Source organism: Tachyglossus aculeatus, chromosome 1 (assembly GCF_015852505.1).
Source record: "Tachyglossus aculeatus isolate mTacAcu1 chromosome 1, mTacAcu1.pri, whole genome shotgun sequence".
Taxonomy (NCBI): domain Eukaryota; kingdom Metazoa; phylum Chordata; class Mammalia; order Monotremata; family Tachyglossidae; genus Tachyglossus; species Tachyglossus aculeatus.
In genome coordinates, this window is record NC_052066.1 from 139766724 (window position 1) to 139786350 (window position 19627).

Here is a 19627-nt window from a genome sequence, read left to right on the forward strand (position 1 = left end):
TACGTATTTATTACTCTATTTATTTTACTTGTACATATTTATTCTATTTTATTCTGTTAATATGTTTTGTTTTGTTCTCTGGCTCCCCCTTCTAGACTGTGAGCCCACTGTTGGGTAGGGACCGTCTCTAGATGTTGCCAACTTGGACTTCCCAAGCGCTTAGTCCAGTGCTCTGCACACAGTAAGCACTCAATAAATACGATTGAATGAATGAATACTGTAGGTTGAACAAGGCAGGTATCATGTTCTGGTACTGAAAAAAGGAGGAAGAACAACAGGGGCTCATGGACAGATCCTGGAAGTTGCAGGATCTGGGTTCTAATCCCATGTCTACAACTTGTCTGCTGTGTGACTTCAGGCAAATCACTTAACTTCTCTGGGCCTCAGATACCTCATTTGTAAAATGGAAAAGCAGCGTGGCTTAGCGGAAAGAGCCCGGGCTTGGGAGTCAGAGGTCGTGGGTTCTAATCCCGACTCAGCCCCTTGTCAATTCAATTCAATTCAATAATGGCATTTATTAAGCACTTACTATGTGCAAAGCACCATTCTAAGCGCTGGGGAGGTTACAAGGTGATCAGGTTGTCCCACATGGGGCTCACAGTCTTAATCCCCATTTTACAGATGAGGTAACTGAGGCACAGAGAAGCTAAGTGACTTGCCCAAAGTCACACAGCTGACAATTGGCAGAGCCGGGGTTTGAACCCATGACCTCTGACTCCAAAGCCCAGGCTCTTTCCACTGAGCCACACTGCTTGTCAACTGTACGACTTTGGGCAGGTCTCTTAACTTCTCTGTGTCCCAGTTACCTCATCTGTAAAATGGGGATTAAAACGGTGAGCCCCATGTGGGACAACCTGATTGCCTTGTATCTACCCCAGCGCTTAGAACAGTACTTGGCACACAGTAAGCACTTAACAAATACTATAGAGAAGCAGCGTGGCTCAGTGAAAAGAGCCCGGGCTTGGGAGTCAGTTGTCATGGGTTCTAATCCCAGCTGTGCCTTGTCTGCTGTGTGACTTTGGGCAAGTCCTTCACGTCTCTGGGCCTCAGTTACCTCATCTATGAAATGGGGATTAAGACCGTGAGCCCCACGTGGGACAACCTGATTACTTGTATCCCTCCCAGCACTTAGAACAGTGCTTGGCACATAGTAAGCACTTAACAAAAGCCATAAAGCCATCATTAATGAATTAATTAAAATGGGGATTAAATCCTCTTCCTTCTGATTTACAATGTGAGCCCCAGGTTGGATAGGGACTGTGTCCAACCTGATTATCTTGTATCTACCTGGCACATAGTAAGCCCTTAATAAGTACCATTAAAAAAAACCCTTTATTCCTCTGACTCCATTGGAGCCCTCTATGGTGGGAAAGTGGAGGATGAGAAGGGATTCCCAAAATTATCTTTAAGCCTTTTTTTTTTTTTAATGGTATTTAAGCGCTATGTGGTAGGCACTGTACTGAGGGCTGGGATAGATGCAAGCTAATTAGGTTGGACACGGTCCGTTTTGCCCACAGGGCTTACAGTCTTACCCCCCATTTTGCAGATGAGGTAACCGAGGCCCAGTGAAGTGACTTGCCCCAGGACATACAGCAAAAAAGAGGCTGGGAATAGAGCCCCACTCCCAGGCCCCTGCTCTATCCACTAAGCCATACTGCCTGGCCCTAAGCAGACTTCCCCTATTGGATCTGACACCTCCATTCCCCCAGGCCCGAACTGAACCCCCGAGAATGCCCCAAACCTCTCCAGGATTTGGGAATGCAAACTCTTTGATCAAATCACCAATCCCGCGTGGCCGAGGACCCCGTGGGCACCGACAAACGGTGGAGCAAACAGGTTCATTCATTCAATCGTATTTATTTATCATCAATCGTATTTATTGAGCGCTTACAGTGTGCAGGGCACTGTACTAAGCCCTTGGGAAGGACAGGTTGGCAACATATAGGGACAGTAAGTTCAAGGCTTTAAGGCTGAAGCAAAATTAACAGAATGTGGAAAGATACTTTGTAATTAGACAAATAAAAAAAACTTTTTTATCATTTATCACTAAAACCATGCAAATATAAGGTAGGGGTTTGTATATATATAAGGTAGGTTGCCATCCTCCTGCCGGCCCGAACAATCAGCTGTGGAACCCACTTACAGCTTAGTGCCCTGGCAGATCATTAAGGGGGAATAAGGGAGTCCAGGGACTCCTCCCGATTGTAAGATGGCCCCCTCGCCTAATTCTTTCCCCTCCCCTCCCACCCTTCCTGCTGACAAAATCTCATTCCAGCGCTTAGTACAGTGCTCTGCACACAGTAAGCGCTCAATAAATACGATTGATTAACAAATGCCATCATTATTATCTCCAGACTGTGAGCCCGTTGTCGGGTAGGGACCGTCTCTATCTGCTGCCAACTTGTACTTCCCAAGCGCTTAGTACAGTGCCCCGCACACAGTAAGCGCTCAATAAATACGATTGAATGAATGAATGAATGATTCCTCCCCTCCATCTCCCGCTCCTTCCCTTCAGAGCCAAACTTCTCTTCTAGGCCCCAGAAATGCTCTCTGCTCCTCAGCGCTTCCACCAGACTGTACGCTCATTGTGGACGGGGAATGTGGATGGGGAATATTTTATTTTATTGTACATATTTATTACTCTATTTTACTTGTACATATCTATTCTATTTATTTTATTTTGTTAGTATGTTTGGTTTTGTTCTATGGCTCCCCCTTTTAGACTGTGAGCCCACTGTTGGGTAGGGACTGTCTCTATATGTTGCCAATTTGTACTTCCCAAGCGCTTAGTACAGTGCTCTGCACATAGTAAGCGCTCAATAAATATGATTGATGATGATGATGATTTTATTTTATTTGTACATATTTTATTTGTACATATTTATTCTATTTATTTTATTTTGTTAATATGTTTTGTTTTGTTCTCTGTCTCCCCCTTCTAGACTGTGAGCCCACTGTTGGGTAGGGACCGTCTCTATATGTTGCTAACTTGGACTTCCCAAGCGCTTAGTACAGTGCTCTGCACACAGTAAGCACTCAATAAATACGATGATTGTTGGGTAGGGACCGTCTCTATATGTTGCCAACTTGGACTTCCCAAGCGCTTAGTACAGTGCTCTGCACACAGTAAGAGCTCAATACATACGATTGAATGAATGAATGAATGTGTCTGTTTATTGTTATACTGCACTCTCCCAACCACTTAGTACAGTGCTCTGTACACAGTAAGCGCTCAATAAATATGACTGCATGAATGAAGGAAGTGGCGTGGCCCAGAAAAAGAGCACAGGACAAGAAGGCTTGTAGATCTGGCTCCGCTACTTGTCTCATGTGTGACCTTCAGCAGGTCACTTAGGTGATCTGAACCTCAGTTTCTCCATCTATAAAATGGGGATTCAATATGTGCTCTCCCTCCCTCTTAGACTGGGAGCCCTGGTTGCGAAAGGGACTATGTCTGGCAGTGCTTAGAACGGTGCTTGGTACATAGTAAGCGCTTAACAAATACCATCATTATTATTATCTTAAGTCTACTACAGCACTTATCATCATTATTATAATGAACAGCGTGGCTTAGTGGAAAGAGCACGGGCTTGGGAGTCAGAGGTTGTGGGTTCTAATCCTGCCTCCGCCACTTAGTTGTCAGACTTTGGTCAAGTCACTTCACTTCTCGGTGTCTGTTACCTCATCTGTAAAATGGGGATGAAGACTGTGAGCCTCACGTGGGTCAACCTGATAACCTTGTATCTACCCCAGTGCTTAGAACAGTGCTTGGCACATAGTAAGCGCTTAACAAATACCATCATTATTATATATGTTATACTGTATATAAATATATACCACTACTACAGTATATATAATATATTGTATTATATACTACTACTAATAGTAATGACAATAATCCATTCCACCCACCAGTCTGGCCAGCACCAGGAGGCTACATTGTATTCCAGACCCAACTCCTCCAGTGCTGAAGTGAAATGTCACTTGTGGCACCTTAGATCATCATCATCAATTGTATTTATTGAGTGCTTACTATGTGCAGAGCACTGTACTAAGCGCTTGGGAAGTACAAATTGGCAACATATAGAGACAGTCCCTACCCAACAGTGGGCTCACAGTCTAAAAGAATAATAATGGCATTTATTAAGCGCTTACTATGTGCAAAGCACTGTTCTAAGTGCTGGGACAGTTACAAGGTGATCAGGTTGTCCCACAGGGGGCTCACAGTCTTAATCCCATTTTATAGGTGAGGTAACTAAGGCACAGAGAAGTGAAGTGACTTGCCCAAAGTCACACAGCTGACAATTGGTAGAGCCGGGATTTGAACCCATGACCTCTGACTCCAAAGCCCAGGCTCTTTCCACTGAGCCACGCTGCTTCTCTAACTGGAAAAGGCATTAATAAGTGGTATTTATTGAGCACTTATGACATACAGAGCACTGTACTAGGTCTTTCGGAAATTACACTACAGTAGCAGTGTGGTTCAGTGGAAAGAGCCCAGGCTTTGGAGTCAGAGGTCATGGGTTCAAACCCCGGCTCTACCACTTGTCAGCTGTGTGACTTTGGGCGAGTCACTTCACTTCTCTGTGCCTCAGTGACCTCATCTGTAAAATGGGGGTTAAGACTGTGAGCCCCCCGAGGGACAACCTGATCACCTTGTAACTCCCCTGTGCTTAGAGCAGTGCTTTGCACATAGTAAGCGCTTAATAAATGCCATCATTATTATAGAGTTGGCAGATATGATCCCTGCCCACAAGGAGCTTATAGACTAGAGGGGAAACAAACTTCATATAGGTTGCAGAAAGGCAGAAAGAGTAGAGTATAAAGATAGGCTGTGGGGCTGGGGTGAATATCGAAGAACTAACGGGGTACAAAGCCAAATAGTGAACAAGGGGAAATGGGGGCTTAGGGACGGCCTCTTGGAGGAGATGATTTATAGGAGGGTCTTGAAGGTGAAGAGAATGGTAGACGTTTGGATTTCTCACTGTTCCCCTGAGACCTTACGTTTCCGAAAGATTTGGAAAAGTAGGGTAAACGACAGTTTACTGGGATTATCATGTTCTGATTATCTGCTTCAGCACTAAGGATGTGAAGAACCATGTGAATATTTCATTGGAAAGAAATCCACGTTGTCCTTGACTTGGAAACGGCTTCATTAGCGAGTTTTTCATTGCGGTGGAATTTATTGTAAAGAAATTTCACCTATATTGTTAACCGTTGAACTGTTTCTTTTGGGCACAATCTACTCATTGCACTGAGTCCAATCAATCAGTCAGTCAGAGCACTGTACTAAGCACTTGGAAGAGGACAATATAACAGAGTTGGTAGACATGTTCCCTGCCCGCATTGAGCTTCCAGTCTAGAGGGGTCCAATATAGATTGATTTGAACATCGGAAACTCACAGGGTTGCAGCTGGTTCAGCCATAATAGGCCACTAAAGGAGTTCCAAAGCTTCCTTTTTTTTAAAATGTTTCTTTTTAATGGTATTATGGAGTTTGTTTTGTGCTTTCCATGTGCCACTGCACTAAACACTGAGATAGATCGCCGCAGTCCATGTCCTATGTGGGGCTTGCAGTCTTAATCCCCATTTTACAGATGCGGTAACCGAGGCCCAGAGAAGTTGTGACTTCTTAAGATCACACAGGAGGCAGGCAAGTTAAGTGCTTAGAATGTGCCAGGCTCTGTACTAAGCGCTGGGGTAGATACAAGCTAATCAATGTCCCACATGGGGCTCATAGTCTTAATCCCCATTTTACAGATTAAGGAACTGAGGCACAGAGAAGTGAAGCGAATTGGCCAAGGTCACACAGCAGATGAGACAAGTAGCACTAGGCCATTCTACTGCCCTTTTGGGAGTAACTAGCCATTGCGTTTGGACTGATGCTCAGAGTGGCCCCAGAAGTGTGATAATAAAGACTCTCCGAGTCACTCCAGGCCTTTTAGACTGTGAGCCCACTGTTGGGTAGGGACTGTCTCTATATGTTGCCAATTTGTACTTCCCAAGAGCTTAGTACAGTGCTCTGCACATAGTAAGCGCTCAATAAATACGATTGATGATGATTGAAGACTCGGGGGCTTAACACTCCGCATAGAGTACATGGTGAGGGTCTCTCTCAGCATTTCCCCCACTTCCCTTCCCCCTGGTCAATAATTCTAGGGGGACTGACCATGAACCGGGGCTCCTGGTGCTTTATGCTATCGGCAACAGTTTGGCCTAGCTGCATTTCCTCCTGGAAAATTTCATCCCAAATATCTGCCTGAGAAATTCAGGGGGGGAGAATCATGGGAAAATTGGTTGAGGTCACTCAAAATCAAGGGGATCTACTCGTGACTCGCAAAAATGCATCCACCTATTTTTTAAATTATTTAAAAAATAATAATAATTTAAATTATTAAATTATTTTCTCTAGACCCAAGTCCTGTTGAGAAACAGAAGTGGAAATAGGCCCAAAATGCCCACATCTAAGTTTGCCTGGAATTTCCAATGGCTCAAATTGCCCAGATTTTTCTCCTTGTTCAGTGTGATCCACCTAGGCCCCAGTTCTCTATTTGGAAACCCTTGTGTAGTGAACCGGCCTCAGCTGGTTCTACAAAAGACACGGTCTTCCTTGCTTGGAATTCTCCAAAGAGCGATATCAGAACTGAACGAACGATCCTGAAAGTCACCCTGATCCAAATATACGCATGTGAAGAGAGCTAATCATATGACTCATTTTTAATTGACCGACGTTCTTTCTTCCCACAGGAGAGAATGAAAATATGCCAGTGAGTAACACTTCTACACAGATTTACCAGGTAAAGATGAGCTGCGTATCTTGAGAGAATTCAAATGCAGTTAACTCTTGGATATCCAAGCCCCTCCTCCAGCCAGTTGTTGGGCCATTTTTTTTTATGGTGTTTAAGCACTTACTATGTATCAAACACTGGGGTAGAAACAAGGTAATCGAGCAGGATACTGTCTCTGTCCCATATACGGCTCACAATCTGTCGGAGGGCGGAGGGATTGGTCAGGGATTAAATCTCCATTTTACAGATGAGGTAAGTGAGGCGTGGAGAAGTTAAGTGACTTGCCCAAGGGGGCCCAGCAGACAAACGGCGAAACTAGGATTAGAACCCAGGTCCTCTGACTCCCAAACTCACGCTGTTTCTACTAGGCTGCACCGTTTTTCATTTTGCTGCTCACTGACCATCAGAGGCTGGGCAGAAGGACACAACCTCATTGACTTTCTCCTTTTTCTGAGAATTAACTGCCACTTACAATTTAAAAAGCAATATCCACTAGTAAGAATAATAATAGTGGTATTTGTTAAGTACTTAATGTGTGCCAGACACTGTACTAAACTCCGGAATAGATAAGAGATGATCAGGTTGGGTTAAGTCTCTGTTTGACACAAGGGTCGCAGCCTAAGCAGGTGTGGGATCGGTATTAATCCCCATTTTACAGATGAGGAACCCGAGGCTCAGAGAAGTTAAGTGACTTGTCCGAGGTCACAGAGCAGTAAGAGGTGGAGCTCCATTAGAACCCAGGTCTTCTGACTCCCAAGCCCATAATTATTCCACTAGGCCAAACTGCTTCCTTAGTGGATGGCAAATGGAGGCCCTTTTTAGTCATGGAAATATTTTAATTTACAACGAAGGTAAGTGCGGTTACCCCTCACTTTCAGATTGGCTGCGGTATACTTCGAAAACCACATTTAACTGCAAATTTAAAAGAAGTTATTGCCCTCAACAAGTCATTGTTATTATTCTTATTATTGTTCAAGTCCTTATTGGCAAATGTGTCCTTCAGTCTCCATTGTCTTTGCATATGGAGGGTACCTCTGTACAGCAGACAAGGCAAATTCCTGACCACCGGGAGGAATTCCCAAAATGGGTCTTGCGGGGACCGGGGGATAAACCGTGTAACATCACTGGGGGAAGTGTCAGAGGGTGCAGTCCTCATTCCACCTCCGGAAAAGTGAAAAATAATGTTGCTAATTCTGGAATCCCAGGACACAGCGTGGCTCACTGGAAAGAGCCCGGGCTTTGGAGTCAGAGGTCATGGGTTCAAACCCTGGCTCTGCCAATTGTCAGCTGTGTGACTTTGGGCAAGTCACTTCACTTCTCTGTGCCTCAGTACCTCAGCTGTAAAATGGGGATTAAGACCCTGAGCCCCCCGTGGGACAACCTGATCACCTTGTAACCTCCCCAGTGCTTAGAACGGTGCTTTGCACATAGTAAGCGCTTAATAAATGCCATTATTATTATTATTATTATTATTCTGTCCCCTGGGACAGTCAGACCCTGTTCTCAAGTCATGTCATCTGTCACTCACAAAAGCTGTTCACGGCAGCCTGCGGCTTACCCACGAGAGATGATCTGTGCCACTGGTTTCTGATCTTCCTTTCTCCATCCATTTTTGCCTGGAAGTTAACCGTCTGACCTATTGACGAGGTCACGATACCAGCCCCTCACAAAAGCCGTCACTCACAGAAGCTGACGAAAGCTTTCGTGGCAGCCTGCACATGAAAGGTTATCTTTGTTGTTGGTTTCTGATCTTCCTTCACCATTCCATTTTTGCCTAGAAGTAAACCGTCTGATCTATTGTCAAAGTCAAAGAGGGACCCCCCCCCTCCCCGACTCCATACCCCCTACCCAACTTCCCTAGTTTCAATCCTTCATCTTTTTACAGAGGAAAAAGCTTCCTTCCTGGAAGCTAGCTGAAACTCCTTCATGGGTCCAGCTCTCAGATCCCTATCCCTGTCTGAAAATCCCACATACCTCTCTGGGACATTACTGGGACTTCTCAGCCCTACATCCTGGCCAGCCGATGCAAAATACGATAAATAAATACGATAAATAATAATAATAAAATAGCCTCCACTGGATCCGCCGCTTGTCTGCTGTGTGACTTTGGGCAAGTCACTTAACTTCTCTGGGCCTCAGTTACCTCATCTGTAAAATGGGGATTAAGACTGTGAGCCCCATGTGGGACAACCTGATTTCCTTGTGTCCTCCCCCACCCCGCCAGGGCTTAGAACAGTGCTTGGCACATAGTAAGCGCTTAACAAAAGCCATCATTATTATTGTTATTAAAACCCTCCGGTCCTCCTGTCCACTCATTCATTCATTCACTCGTATTTATTGAGTGCTTACGGTGTGCAGAGCACTGTACTAAGCATTTGGGGAAAGTATGATACAACAACAGTGTCTTGAAATACTGCTCAGTGCACCCCAAGTCCCTGCACCCCCCCCCTTAGCTACCACCACTCTTTGCAGCCCAGGCAGTGTGGCTCAGTGGAAAGAGCCCGGGCTTTGGAGTCAGAGGTCACGGGTTCAAATCCCAGCTCCACCGCTTGTCAGCTGTATGACTTTGGGCAAGTCACTTAACTTCCCTGTGCCTCAGTTACCTCATCTGTAAAATGGGAATTAAGACTGTGAGCCCCCTCTGGGACAACCTGATTGCCTTGTAACCTCCCCAGTGCTTAGAACAGTTCTTTGCACATAGTAAGTGCTTAATAAATGCCATTATTATTATTATTATTAATAATAAAAGAAAAGAGGTTAACCTCGTTCCAGGGCTGGCTGCAGAAAGCTCATGGAGAAAACGCTTCCTTCTGCTCCTGAGACTTTACGCATCCCTGCATCTTCCCAGAACCAGGAGCTTCTCCTCAAACCACCAAATTCCGAGTTCTCAATAATGTTTAATAATCTCTTAATTCAGTAACAATGAAAGTAATTACAAGAATAAACTGCCTTTCCCTAGAACTAAAGTTTCCCCACTGTAGGTGGCCCAGGATTTACGTGAGCGCTTAGTACAGTGCTTTGCACACAGTAGGCTCCCAATCAGTACGATCGAACAAATATACCTCTAGTCCTTCCCCCTCTTCCCCCGTTTCCAATCTCACCCTCTCCAAATCCTTCAGAAGCAGGTCTCTTGGCATCCTTTTTCTCCTTCAGGGATGAGAGTTTTGTTCCTCCAGAGACCTAATTCTCAGCTCCGAGCAGCGTGGCTCAGTGGAAAGAGCCCGGGCTTTGGAGTCAGAGGTCATGGGTTCAAATCCCGGCTCTGCCAACTGTCAGCTGTGTGACTTTGGGCAAGTCACTTCACTTCTCTGTGCCTCAGTTACCTCATCTGTAAAATGAGGATTAAAACTGTGAGCCCCCCGTGGGACAACCTGATCACCTTGTAACCTCCCCAGCGCTTAGAACAGTGCTTTGCACATACTAAGCACTTAACAAATACCATTATTATTATTATTATTCTTATATAGGGTATCCTCACCCTCGCCTGGGATCCTCTCCAATCCCACTCTGTGTCTTGTATCTGTCCACAGCATAAGCTTCCCTCGTGTGTGCTTTTCCAGGCACATGGCTCAAAACCCCTCGTCTCAAGATGTCTGAGGGTGTCCTGATGTAGTCTCCCTACTTTCCTTCATTCTGAATGACTCCGGCTGAGTATTTGCACTTCCCTCAGAGAGGGGCATCTCTCCTGGCTTCCTCTTTCCCGTCCTGAGTGTGGAGGCTAGCCGACGTCCTACTCTCTCAATAGTCTCTCACCCAATGCCAGGCCTGGCGGAGTTTCTGCCCCTTATCTGCATCCTTGATCCAATATGCAGTATATCCAGAGTCTCCCCGATAGGGATTTGGCTGCCCACTCTTACTTCAATCAATCAATCAATCAATCATATTTATTAAGCGCTTACTGTGTGCAGAGCACTGTACTAAGCTTGAGAAGTACAAGTTGGCAACGTATAGAGACAGTCCCTACCCAACAGTGGGCTCACAGTCATAAACAGTAAAACGATGCAACTTAATGTGCTCCACTACACACTCACCTGAAGCTGGTACGCGCCAGGGATAATACCAATAATTTTGGTATTTAAGTGCTTACTATGTGCCAAGCACTGTTCTAAGCCCTGGGATAGATACAAGGCAGTTGTATGGCTGTACGTAGGGGCTGCCATCAAAAAATCAGTGTTGTTTTATTTTGAGCACTATGTGCAGAGAACAAGGAGCGGACAGTCTAGCTGGGGAGATAGACGTTAACATAATAATAATAATAATAATAATAATAATAATAATAATAATAATAATGTTGGTATTTGTTAAGCGCTTACTATGTGCCAAGCACTGTTCTAAGCGCTGACATAAATGACGGCTATGTACGTTTGTGCCGTGGGGCTGAGAGGGTGGGGTGGAGACTGAATCCTCCATAGAAGATGGGACCATAAGAACTGGAGTGTATGAGAAGCGATCTCTTCCTTTCCCATCCAGCTTGGGCAGTGACAAGTTGAATGGAAAGAACTGAGGGATACCTAAGAGGTGAGATTCCAAACTCACTTCTCTGCTGACTCAATGGGGACAAAATGTTGTGCGACTCTTGTGTCCCTGCCGACAAGACAAAGCTATGTTTTAGGCGGCAGTTGGGAGGCTTTAGCGGGTGGTTTATAAACGCCTTCGAGAGGCTCGTCTCCAAATTAGAGTTCGGTGTAATTCCAATGCGAATCAGTCGATGGTACTTATGGCACACTTGCTGTGTACTGAGCGCTTGGGAGAGTATGGTTCATCAGAATTGGTAGAAACGTCCCCTGCCCAAAACAAGCTTACAATCTAGAGGGACCTGAGTTCTATTTAGTGCTTTTATTACTAAAGCACCTATTTACCCCTCATAACACCCCTGTGAGGTTCAGAGATTTTTTTTTATTTTAATGGCATTTTATTAAGCGCTTACTATGTGCAAAGCACCGTTCTAAGCGCTGGGGAGGTTACAAGGTGATCAGGTTGTCCCACGGGGGGCTCACAGTCTTAATCCCCATTTTACAGATGAGGTTTCTGAGGCCCAGAGAAGTTAAGTGATTTGCCCAAAGTCACACAGCTGACAGTTGGCAGAGCCGGGATTTGAACCCATGACCTCTGACTCCAAAGCCCCGGCTCTTTCCACTGAGCCATGCTACTTCATCTGTAAAATGACCCTGAACTCCATGTGTCTCACCTCATTAGCTTGATTATTTTCCCCATTTTACAGATGGGAACACTGAGGCATGGGGAGGTAAAGTGTCTTACCCAAGGCCACCCAGTAGACAGGTGGCAGAGCTAGGACTAGAACCTGGGGCCTCCGACTTCCAGGCGCTTGGGAGAGTACCATAAAACAGTACAACAGACGCACTGCTTTCCCACAGCGCGTTTACAATCTAGAGGGGGAGACAGACGTTAATATAAATAGATAAAATTATAGATATGTACCTGAGTACGCGCTTCGGAGAGTACCGTAGAACAATACAACAGACGTAGTCCCTTCCCACAGCACGTTTACAATCTAGAGGGGGAGACAGACGTTAATATAAATAGATAAAATTAAAGATATGTACCTGAGTATGCGCTTCGGAGAGTACCGTAGAACAATACAACAGATGTAGTCCCTTCCCACAGCGCGTTTACAATCTCGAAGGGGAGACAGACGTTAATATAAATTGATAAAATTACAGATATGTACCTGAGTACACGCTTGGGAGAGTACCATAGAACAATACAACAGACGTAGTCCCTTCCCACAGCGCTTTTACAATCTAGAGGGGGAGACAGACATTAATATAAATAAAATTAAAGATATGTACCTGAGTACGCGCTTCGGAGAGTACCGTAGAACAATACAACAGACGTAGTCCCTTCCCACAGCGCGTTTACAATCTAGAGGGGGAGACAGACATTAATATAAATAGATAAAATTACAGATATGTACCTGAGTACGCGCTTCGGAGAGTACCGTAGAACAATACAACAGACGTAGTCCCTTCCCACAGCGCTTTTACAATCTAGAGGGGGAGACAGACATTAATATAAATAGATAAAATTACAGATATGTACCTGAGTACGCACTTGGGAGAGTACCGTAGAACAATACAACAGACGTAGTCCCTTCCCACGGCGCTTTTACAATCTAGAGGGGGAGATAGACGCTAATATAAATAGATAAAATTACAGATATGTACCTGAGTACACGCTTGGGAGAGTACCGTAGAACAATACAACAGACGTAGTCCCTTCCCACAGCGCGTTTACAATCTAGAGGGGGAGACAGACGTTAATATAAATTGATAAAATTACAGATATGTACCTGAGTACACGCTTGGGAGAGTACCATAGAACAATACAACAGACGTAGGCCCTTCCCACAGCGCTTTTACAATCTAGAGGGGGAGACAGACGTTAATATAAATAGATAAAATTAAAGATATGTACCTGAGTACGCGCTTCGGAGAGTACCGTAGAACAATACAACAGATGTAGTCCCTTCCCACAGCGCGTTTACAATCTAGAAGGGGAGACAGACGTTAATATAAATTGATAAAATTACAGATATGTACCTGAGTACACGCTTGGGAGAGTACCATAGAACAATACAACAGACGTAGTCCCTTCCCACAGCGCTTTTACAATCTAGAGGGGGAGACAGACGTTAATATAAATAGATAAAATTACAGATATGTACCTGAGTACGCGCTTGGGAGAGTACCATAGAACAATACAACAGACGTAGTCCCTTCCCACAGCGTGTTTACAATCTAGAGGGGGAGACAGACATTAGTATAAATAGATAAAATTACAGATATGTACCTGAGTACTGTGGGGCTGGACCTATTTGAAGTAACACCATAATTTCCATAACACAAATAGTCGTCTCTTGTCCTGGAAGATAATGCTGTTGGTGGTGAAATTCACATCTGGGTTCCCAGGGGGGTGAAATGCCCAGTGTAGGACCACAGTCCTGACTTCATCCTGCACACACAAAGACGGTCACCATATTCTCTTCCATCAGTCAACAGCATTTACTGAACTCCTACTGTGTGCAGCAGATTGTATTAAATGCTTGGGAGAGTTCAGTAGAGATGGAAGACATAATCCTTCAAGAGATAAGCCTACAGTCTAGTTGGGGAGGCAGACATTTAAATGAATTGCAGAGAGAGTACATGAGGAGTGTACATAAGTACCTGTGGGTGGGTGTTGTGGTAACTAGTGGTGATGAGGGACATTCATTCATTTCATTCATTCAATCGTATTTATTGAATGCTTACTGTGTGCAGAGCACTGTGCTAAGCGCTTGGGAAGTCCAAGTTGGCAACATTTAGAGCTGGTCCCTACCCAACTACGGGCTCACAGTCTAGAAGAGGGAGACAGACAACGAAACAAAACATGTGGACAGGTGTCAAGTCGTCAAACAAATAGAATTAAAGCTAAATGCACCTCATTAACAAAATAAATAGAATAGTAAATATGTACAAGTAAAATCAAGTAATAAATCTGTACAAACATATATACGGGTGCTGTGGGGAGGGGAAGGAGGTAGGGTGGGGGCGATGGGGAGGAGGAGGGGGAAAAGGGGGCTCAGTCTGGGAAGGCCTCTTGGAGGAGGTGAGCTCTCAGTAGGGCTTTGAAGTGTTGAAGGGTTAAAGTGGACACTACTAGGAGTTTAGGAATGAATCAGGGAAAGCTTCCTGGAGGAGATGGGGTCTCAAAAGGACTTTGAGACTTCTAGACTTCTAGACAGTCTTCTAGACTGTGAGCCCGTTGTTGGGTAGGGACTGTCTCTATGTGTTGCCGATTTGTACTTCCCAAGCGCTTAGTACAGTGCTCTGCACACAGTAAGTGCTCAATAAATACGACTGATTGATTTACTGATTGATTGATTGACTTTGACAACAGGGAGAGCTACAGTTAGTCAGATTTGGGACTTCTGCTCAAAAAGAGCAGTTCCTTTTGGGATTCCAGGTGTGTCCTGCCGGGCTGTCTACCACAGTCATTTCCCAGTATTCAGTTGTGATACTGTGTTATCTAAGGCTTCATTTTACCCCATCCTTAAAATATTTTCCCTGCCCCCCTTCCCGTCATTTTTTGGTCACTCCATTTAAGGTCACCCCATTTAAGGTCACCTCAAGGCAAGTATCCTACGGGCATCCAAGCTCTCATGTCTCATCTGGGGAAGTTGTGTCGTGGGGAGTAGAATTTCAATATTAGAAGACTGACTTTGTTATTTGTGTTCCCGTTTTGTCACAGTGTTGCCTGTTGCCTGTGGCTGACGTTTTTAGATCTTTCAAGGAGTCAGATGTGGCATCTGGTGAGGGAGGATACGGGTTTCATGAACACAAAAAAATGTTGGTCAGTACTGTAGCTCCGTAGACCTTCATTTTGGTCTGGTCCAAATGCTAAATCGCCACCACATGCTTGCTGCCAGTTTTTCACAGGATGTGCTGGCCTTCTGGGTTTGATTTATTTTTTAAGATTCCTTGTCTGGTATTATTGGCCAGTGGGTTGCCTCATTTTCTATTTTAAATGGTATTTGTTAAGCGCTTACTATGTGCCAGGCAATGTACTAAGCCCTGAGGTAGATACAAGCTAATCAGGTTGAACACAGTCCAAGTCCTACAAGGGGCTCACAGTCTTAATCCCCATTTTACAGATAAGATGACTGAGGCACCGAGAAGTTAAGTGACACAGGAGACAATTGGTGGATCCAGGATTAGAACCCAGATTCCTAAACCCGTGCTTCTGTGACTTAGCTCAGTTATGCTTAATGAAGAACCTTTGTTGTGTGTTGGGTTTCCACGGTGCACTAACTCAGTATTCTTCAGATTTTTTATCATCATCATCAATCGTATTTATTGAGCGCTTACTATGTGCAGAGCACTGTACTAAGCGCTTGGGAAGTACAAATTGGCAACATATAGAGACAGTCCCTACCCAACAGTGGGCTCACAGTCTAAAAGACTATTTTATTAGTCCATTGTGCCTGTTTGACTTGGCAAAGTGATTTGTGGTCAACTACTAGTCTTTTTGGTGTGTGCCCCTGGGCTCAGGGGTCCATAGGGAAGCAGCATGGCATAGTGGATAGAGCCTGGGCCTGGAGTCAGAAGGTCCTGAGTTCTAATCCCAGCTCCACCACGAGTCTACTGTGTGACCCTGAGCAAGTCACTTCACTTCTCTGGGCCTCAGTTACCTCATCTGTGAAATGGAGATTGAGACTGTGATCCCCACGTGGGACAGGGCCCGTGTCCAACCCAATTTGCTTGTATCCACCCCAGTGCTTGGCACGTAGTAAGAGCTTAAATACCACAATTATTATTGTTGTTATTGTAGAGCTCCTGAATGACTGACTCTAGGACTTTGGATGAGATGTTCATAACCTATTGATTTGGAAAAATTTCCAGGGAGATTGGAAGCATATTCTAACCCCACTGTTCAGGTACTTTGCTGCAACCTCCATATGGTTGTATAGAATAAAACATTATTAGAAGTAATATTAACAATAATAATATTTAAATAGTTCCTATATACCAAACCCTGTATTAATCACTAGAGTAGATACATGCTAATCAGATCAGTTGATAATAATAATGATGGTATTTGTTAAGCTCTTACTATATGTCAAGCACTATTCTACACACTGGGGTAATAATAATAATGATGATGGCATTTATTAAGCATTTACTATGTGCAAAGCGCTGTTCTAAGCGCTGGGGAGGTTACAAGGTAATCAGGTTGTCCCACGGGGGGCTCACAGGCTTCATCCCCATTTTACAGATGAGGGAACTGAGGTCCAGAGAAATGAAGTGACTTGCCCAAAGTCACACAGCTGACAAGTGGCAGAGCTGGGACTAGAACCCACGACCTCTGACTCCCAAGCCCGGGCTCTTTCCACTAAGCCACGCTGCTTCGATCAATTGTATTTGCTGAGTGCTTACTGTGTACAGAGCCCTGTGCTAAGCACCTGGGAGAGTACAATACAGCAGAGTTGGTAGGGCCAATCCCTGTCCCACACGGGGCTTACCATCCAAGAGGGAGGAAGAACGGGTATTTAATCCCCATTTTACATCTGAGGAACCTGAGGCCCAGAGAAGTGAAGTGACTTGCCCAAGGTCACCCAGCAGCCATGTGGCAGAGCTGGGATTAGAAACCGAACAGGACTGGGCGTGGAACTTTTTCTCCTTTCCTGTAACGCTTTGCTTTCTCCCTCTAGTGCTTTCTCTTCCCTCTATTAGCTCCAGCTCTCACTACCCGTACCATTCATTCATTCATTCAATCAATCGTATTAATTGAGCACTTACTGTGTGCAGAGCACTGTACTAAGCCAGAGAGACTGGATTTCTGGAACCTTCATCACACTCTGTGAAATGCTCGGATGGAGGCTACCATCATGAATAAGCCTTACCCTGAAGCTTCTCTCTCTCTAGAGGGGGCCTCATCTTCTCCCACTCCCTCAGACTCACTGGGAAAGGGGAAGGACTTTTTCCTTCTTGCTCCCCAATGCTGCTTTTGCACCATTTCACCTCTCCCATCCCTCTCTTTCCCTTCCTTCAAAGCCCATATCATCATCATCATAATAATAATGATGCCATTTGTTAAGCGCTTACTATGTGCAAAGCACCGTTCTAAGCGCTGGAGAGGTTACAAGGTGATCTGGTTGTCCCACGGGGGGCTCACAGTCTCCATCCCCATTTTACAGATGAGATAACTGAGGCACAGAGAAGTGAAGTGACTTGCCCAAAGTCACACAGCTGACAATTGGTGGAGCCGGGATTTGAACCCATGACCTCTGACTCCCAAGCCCGGGCTCTCTCCAGTGAGCGACGCTGTTTCTCATAATTGTAATGGTATTTGTTAAGTGCTTACTACTACTACTACTAATTAATAATAATAATAATAATGGCATTTATTAAGTGCTTACTATGTGCAAAGCACTGTTCTAAACGCTGTGGAGGTTACAAGGTGATCAGGTTGTCCCACATGGGGCTCACAGTCTTCATCCCTATTTTACAGATGAGGTAACTGAGGCCCAGAGAAGTTAAGTGACTTACCCAAAGTTACACAGCTTACAATTGGCAGAGCTGGGACTCAAACCCATGACCTCTGACTCCAAAGCCTGGGCTCTTTCCACTGAGCCACGCTGCTTCTTTAATGTGTGAAGCACTGTTCTAAGCGATGGGGAGACACAAGGTGATCAGGTTGTCCCACGAGGGGCTCACAGTCTTCATCCCCATTTTACAGTTGGGGTAACAGACACAGAGAAGCGAAGTGACTTGTCCAAAGTCACACAGCTGATCAGTGGCGGAGCTGGGATTCAAACCCATGACCTCTGACTCCCAAGCCCGGGCTCTTTCCACCAAGCCACGCTGCTTCTCTAGCAGCTTCTCTATCATCATCATCATCATCATCATCATCAATCATATTTATTGAGCACTTACTGTGTGCAAAGCACTTGGAAAGTACAAGTTGGTAACATATAGAGACAGTCCCTACCCAGCAATGGGCTCACAGTCTAAAAGGGGGAGACAGAGAACAAAACCAAACATACTAACAAAATAAAATAAATAGAATAGATATGTACAAGTAAAATAAATAAATAGAGTAATAAGCAAAATAAATAAATAAATAAATAGAGTAATATCATCTATCATCCACCTCTACCACCGATTTCAGATCCTAGTCATGGTCATCTACTCCGCCCGCACCCCCCCCCCCCAACTTTTTTTTAACAATTTTGATCCCTTTCTTACATTCCTTCTCTCTTTCTCCATTCCTACAATAATCCCTGAGGACTTCAATATCCACATAGATGTTCTTGACGGCCCTTCTGCGGCCTGCTTTCCATCACTTCCCAAATCCACGGATCTCCTGATCCACCCCAGCTCACCCACTCACCAACCCGGACACAAACTCTAGCTCATCGAATCTAGTCACTGTATGATCCCTTCCCTCACCTCTCTGACCACAACCTCCCTTCTCTCCCACACGCCTCCTCTCCACAAATCTCATCATCATCATCATCATCATCAATCGTATTTATTGAGTGCTTACTATGTGCAGAGCACTGTACTAAGCGCTTGGGAAGTACAAGTTGGCAACACATAGAGACAGTCCCTACCCAACAGTGGGCTCACCGACACCGCCGATCTTTTGACCCCATCCAAGTCATCTCTCAATTCATCACGCCCCATGTAGCTTCCGAACCCAAACGACCTTCCCTTGATGACCAAATTGCTGCCTCGACATTACCCTCTCTACTGAACTCTCTCTTCTATCATCATCATCATCATCATCAATCGTATTTATTGAGCGCTTACTGTGTGCAGAGCACTGTACTACGCGCTTGGGAAGTACAAGTTGGCAACATATAGAGACAGTCCCTACCCAACAGTGGGCTCACAGTCTAAAAGGGGGAGACAGAGAACAAAACCAAACATACTAACAAAATAAAATAAATAGAATAGATATGTACAATTAAAATAAATAAATAAATAGAGTAACAAATATGTACAAACATATATACGTATATACAGGTGCAGTGGGAAAGGGAAGGAGGTAAGATGGGGGATGGAGAGGGGGACAAGGGGGAGAGGAAGGAAGGGGCTCAGTCTGGGAAGGCCTCCTGGAGGAGGTGAGCTCTCAATAGGGCCTTGAAGGGAGGAAGAGAGCTAGCTTGGTGGATGGGCAGAGGGAGGGCATTCCCTCCCATTCTTCTATCCCTTCGTCAATCCCATCCCCCCAATACGCAGCCCCGGAACAACTCCACAGCCGGCCTCCTCCTTTCCTTTGCGTGAGCCGCAGAGCGATGCTGGAAGAAATCTAGATAATCAGGCCCACCTCATCCTC

General features: G+C 45.0%; 1 protein-coding gene across 6 annotated transcripts in view; it reads left to right on the top strand.

The window, feature by feature from the left end:
- The first annotated feature begins 6751 nt into the window (after positions 1–6751).
- The window catches only part of ARHGEF33 (Rho guanine nucleotide exchange factor 33), a 145197-nt gene continuing 132321 nt past the window's right edge, over positions 6752–19627 (top strand). For 5 of the 6 annotated variants that reach the window (XM_038746091.1, XM_038746092.1, XM_038746096.1 and 2 more), the window contains exon 1: positions 6753–6796. In XM_038746091.1, the coding sequence (XP_038602019.1) occupies positions 6761–6796 (36 nt within the window). In that variant the 5' untranslated portion in view covers positions 6753–6760. Of the gene's footprint in view, positions 6797–19627 lie in introns of all 6 variants that reach the window. The other variant, XM_038746097.1, reaches the window with a different exon arrangement.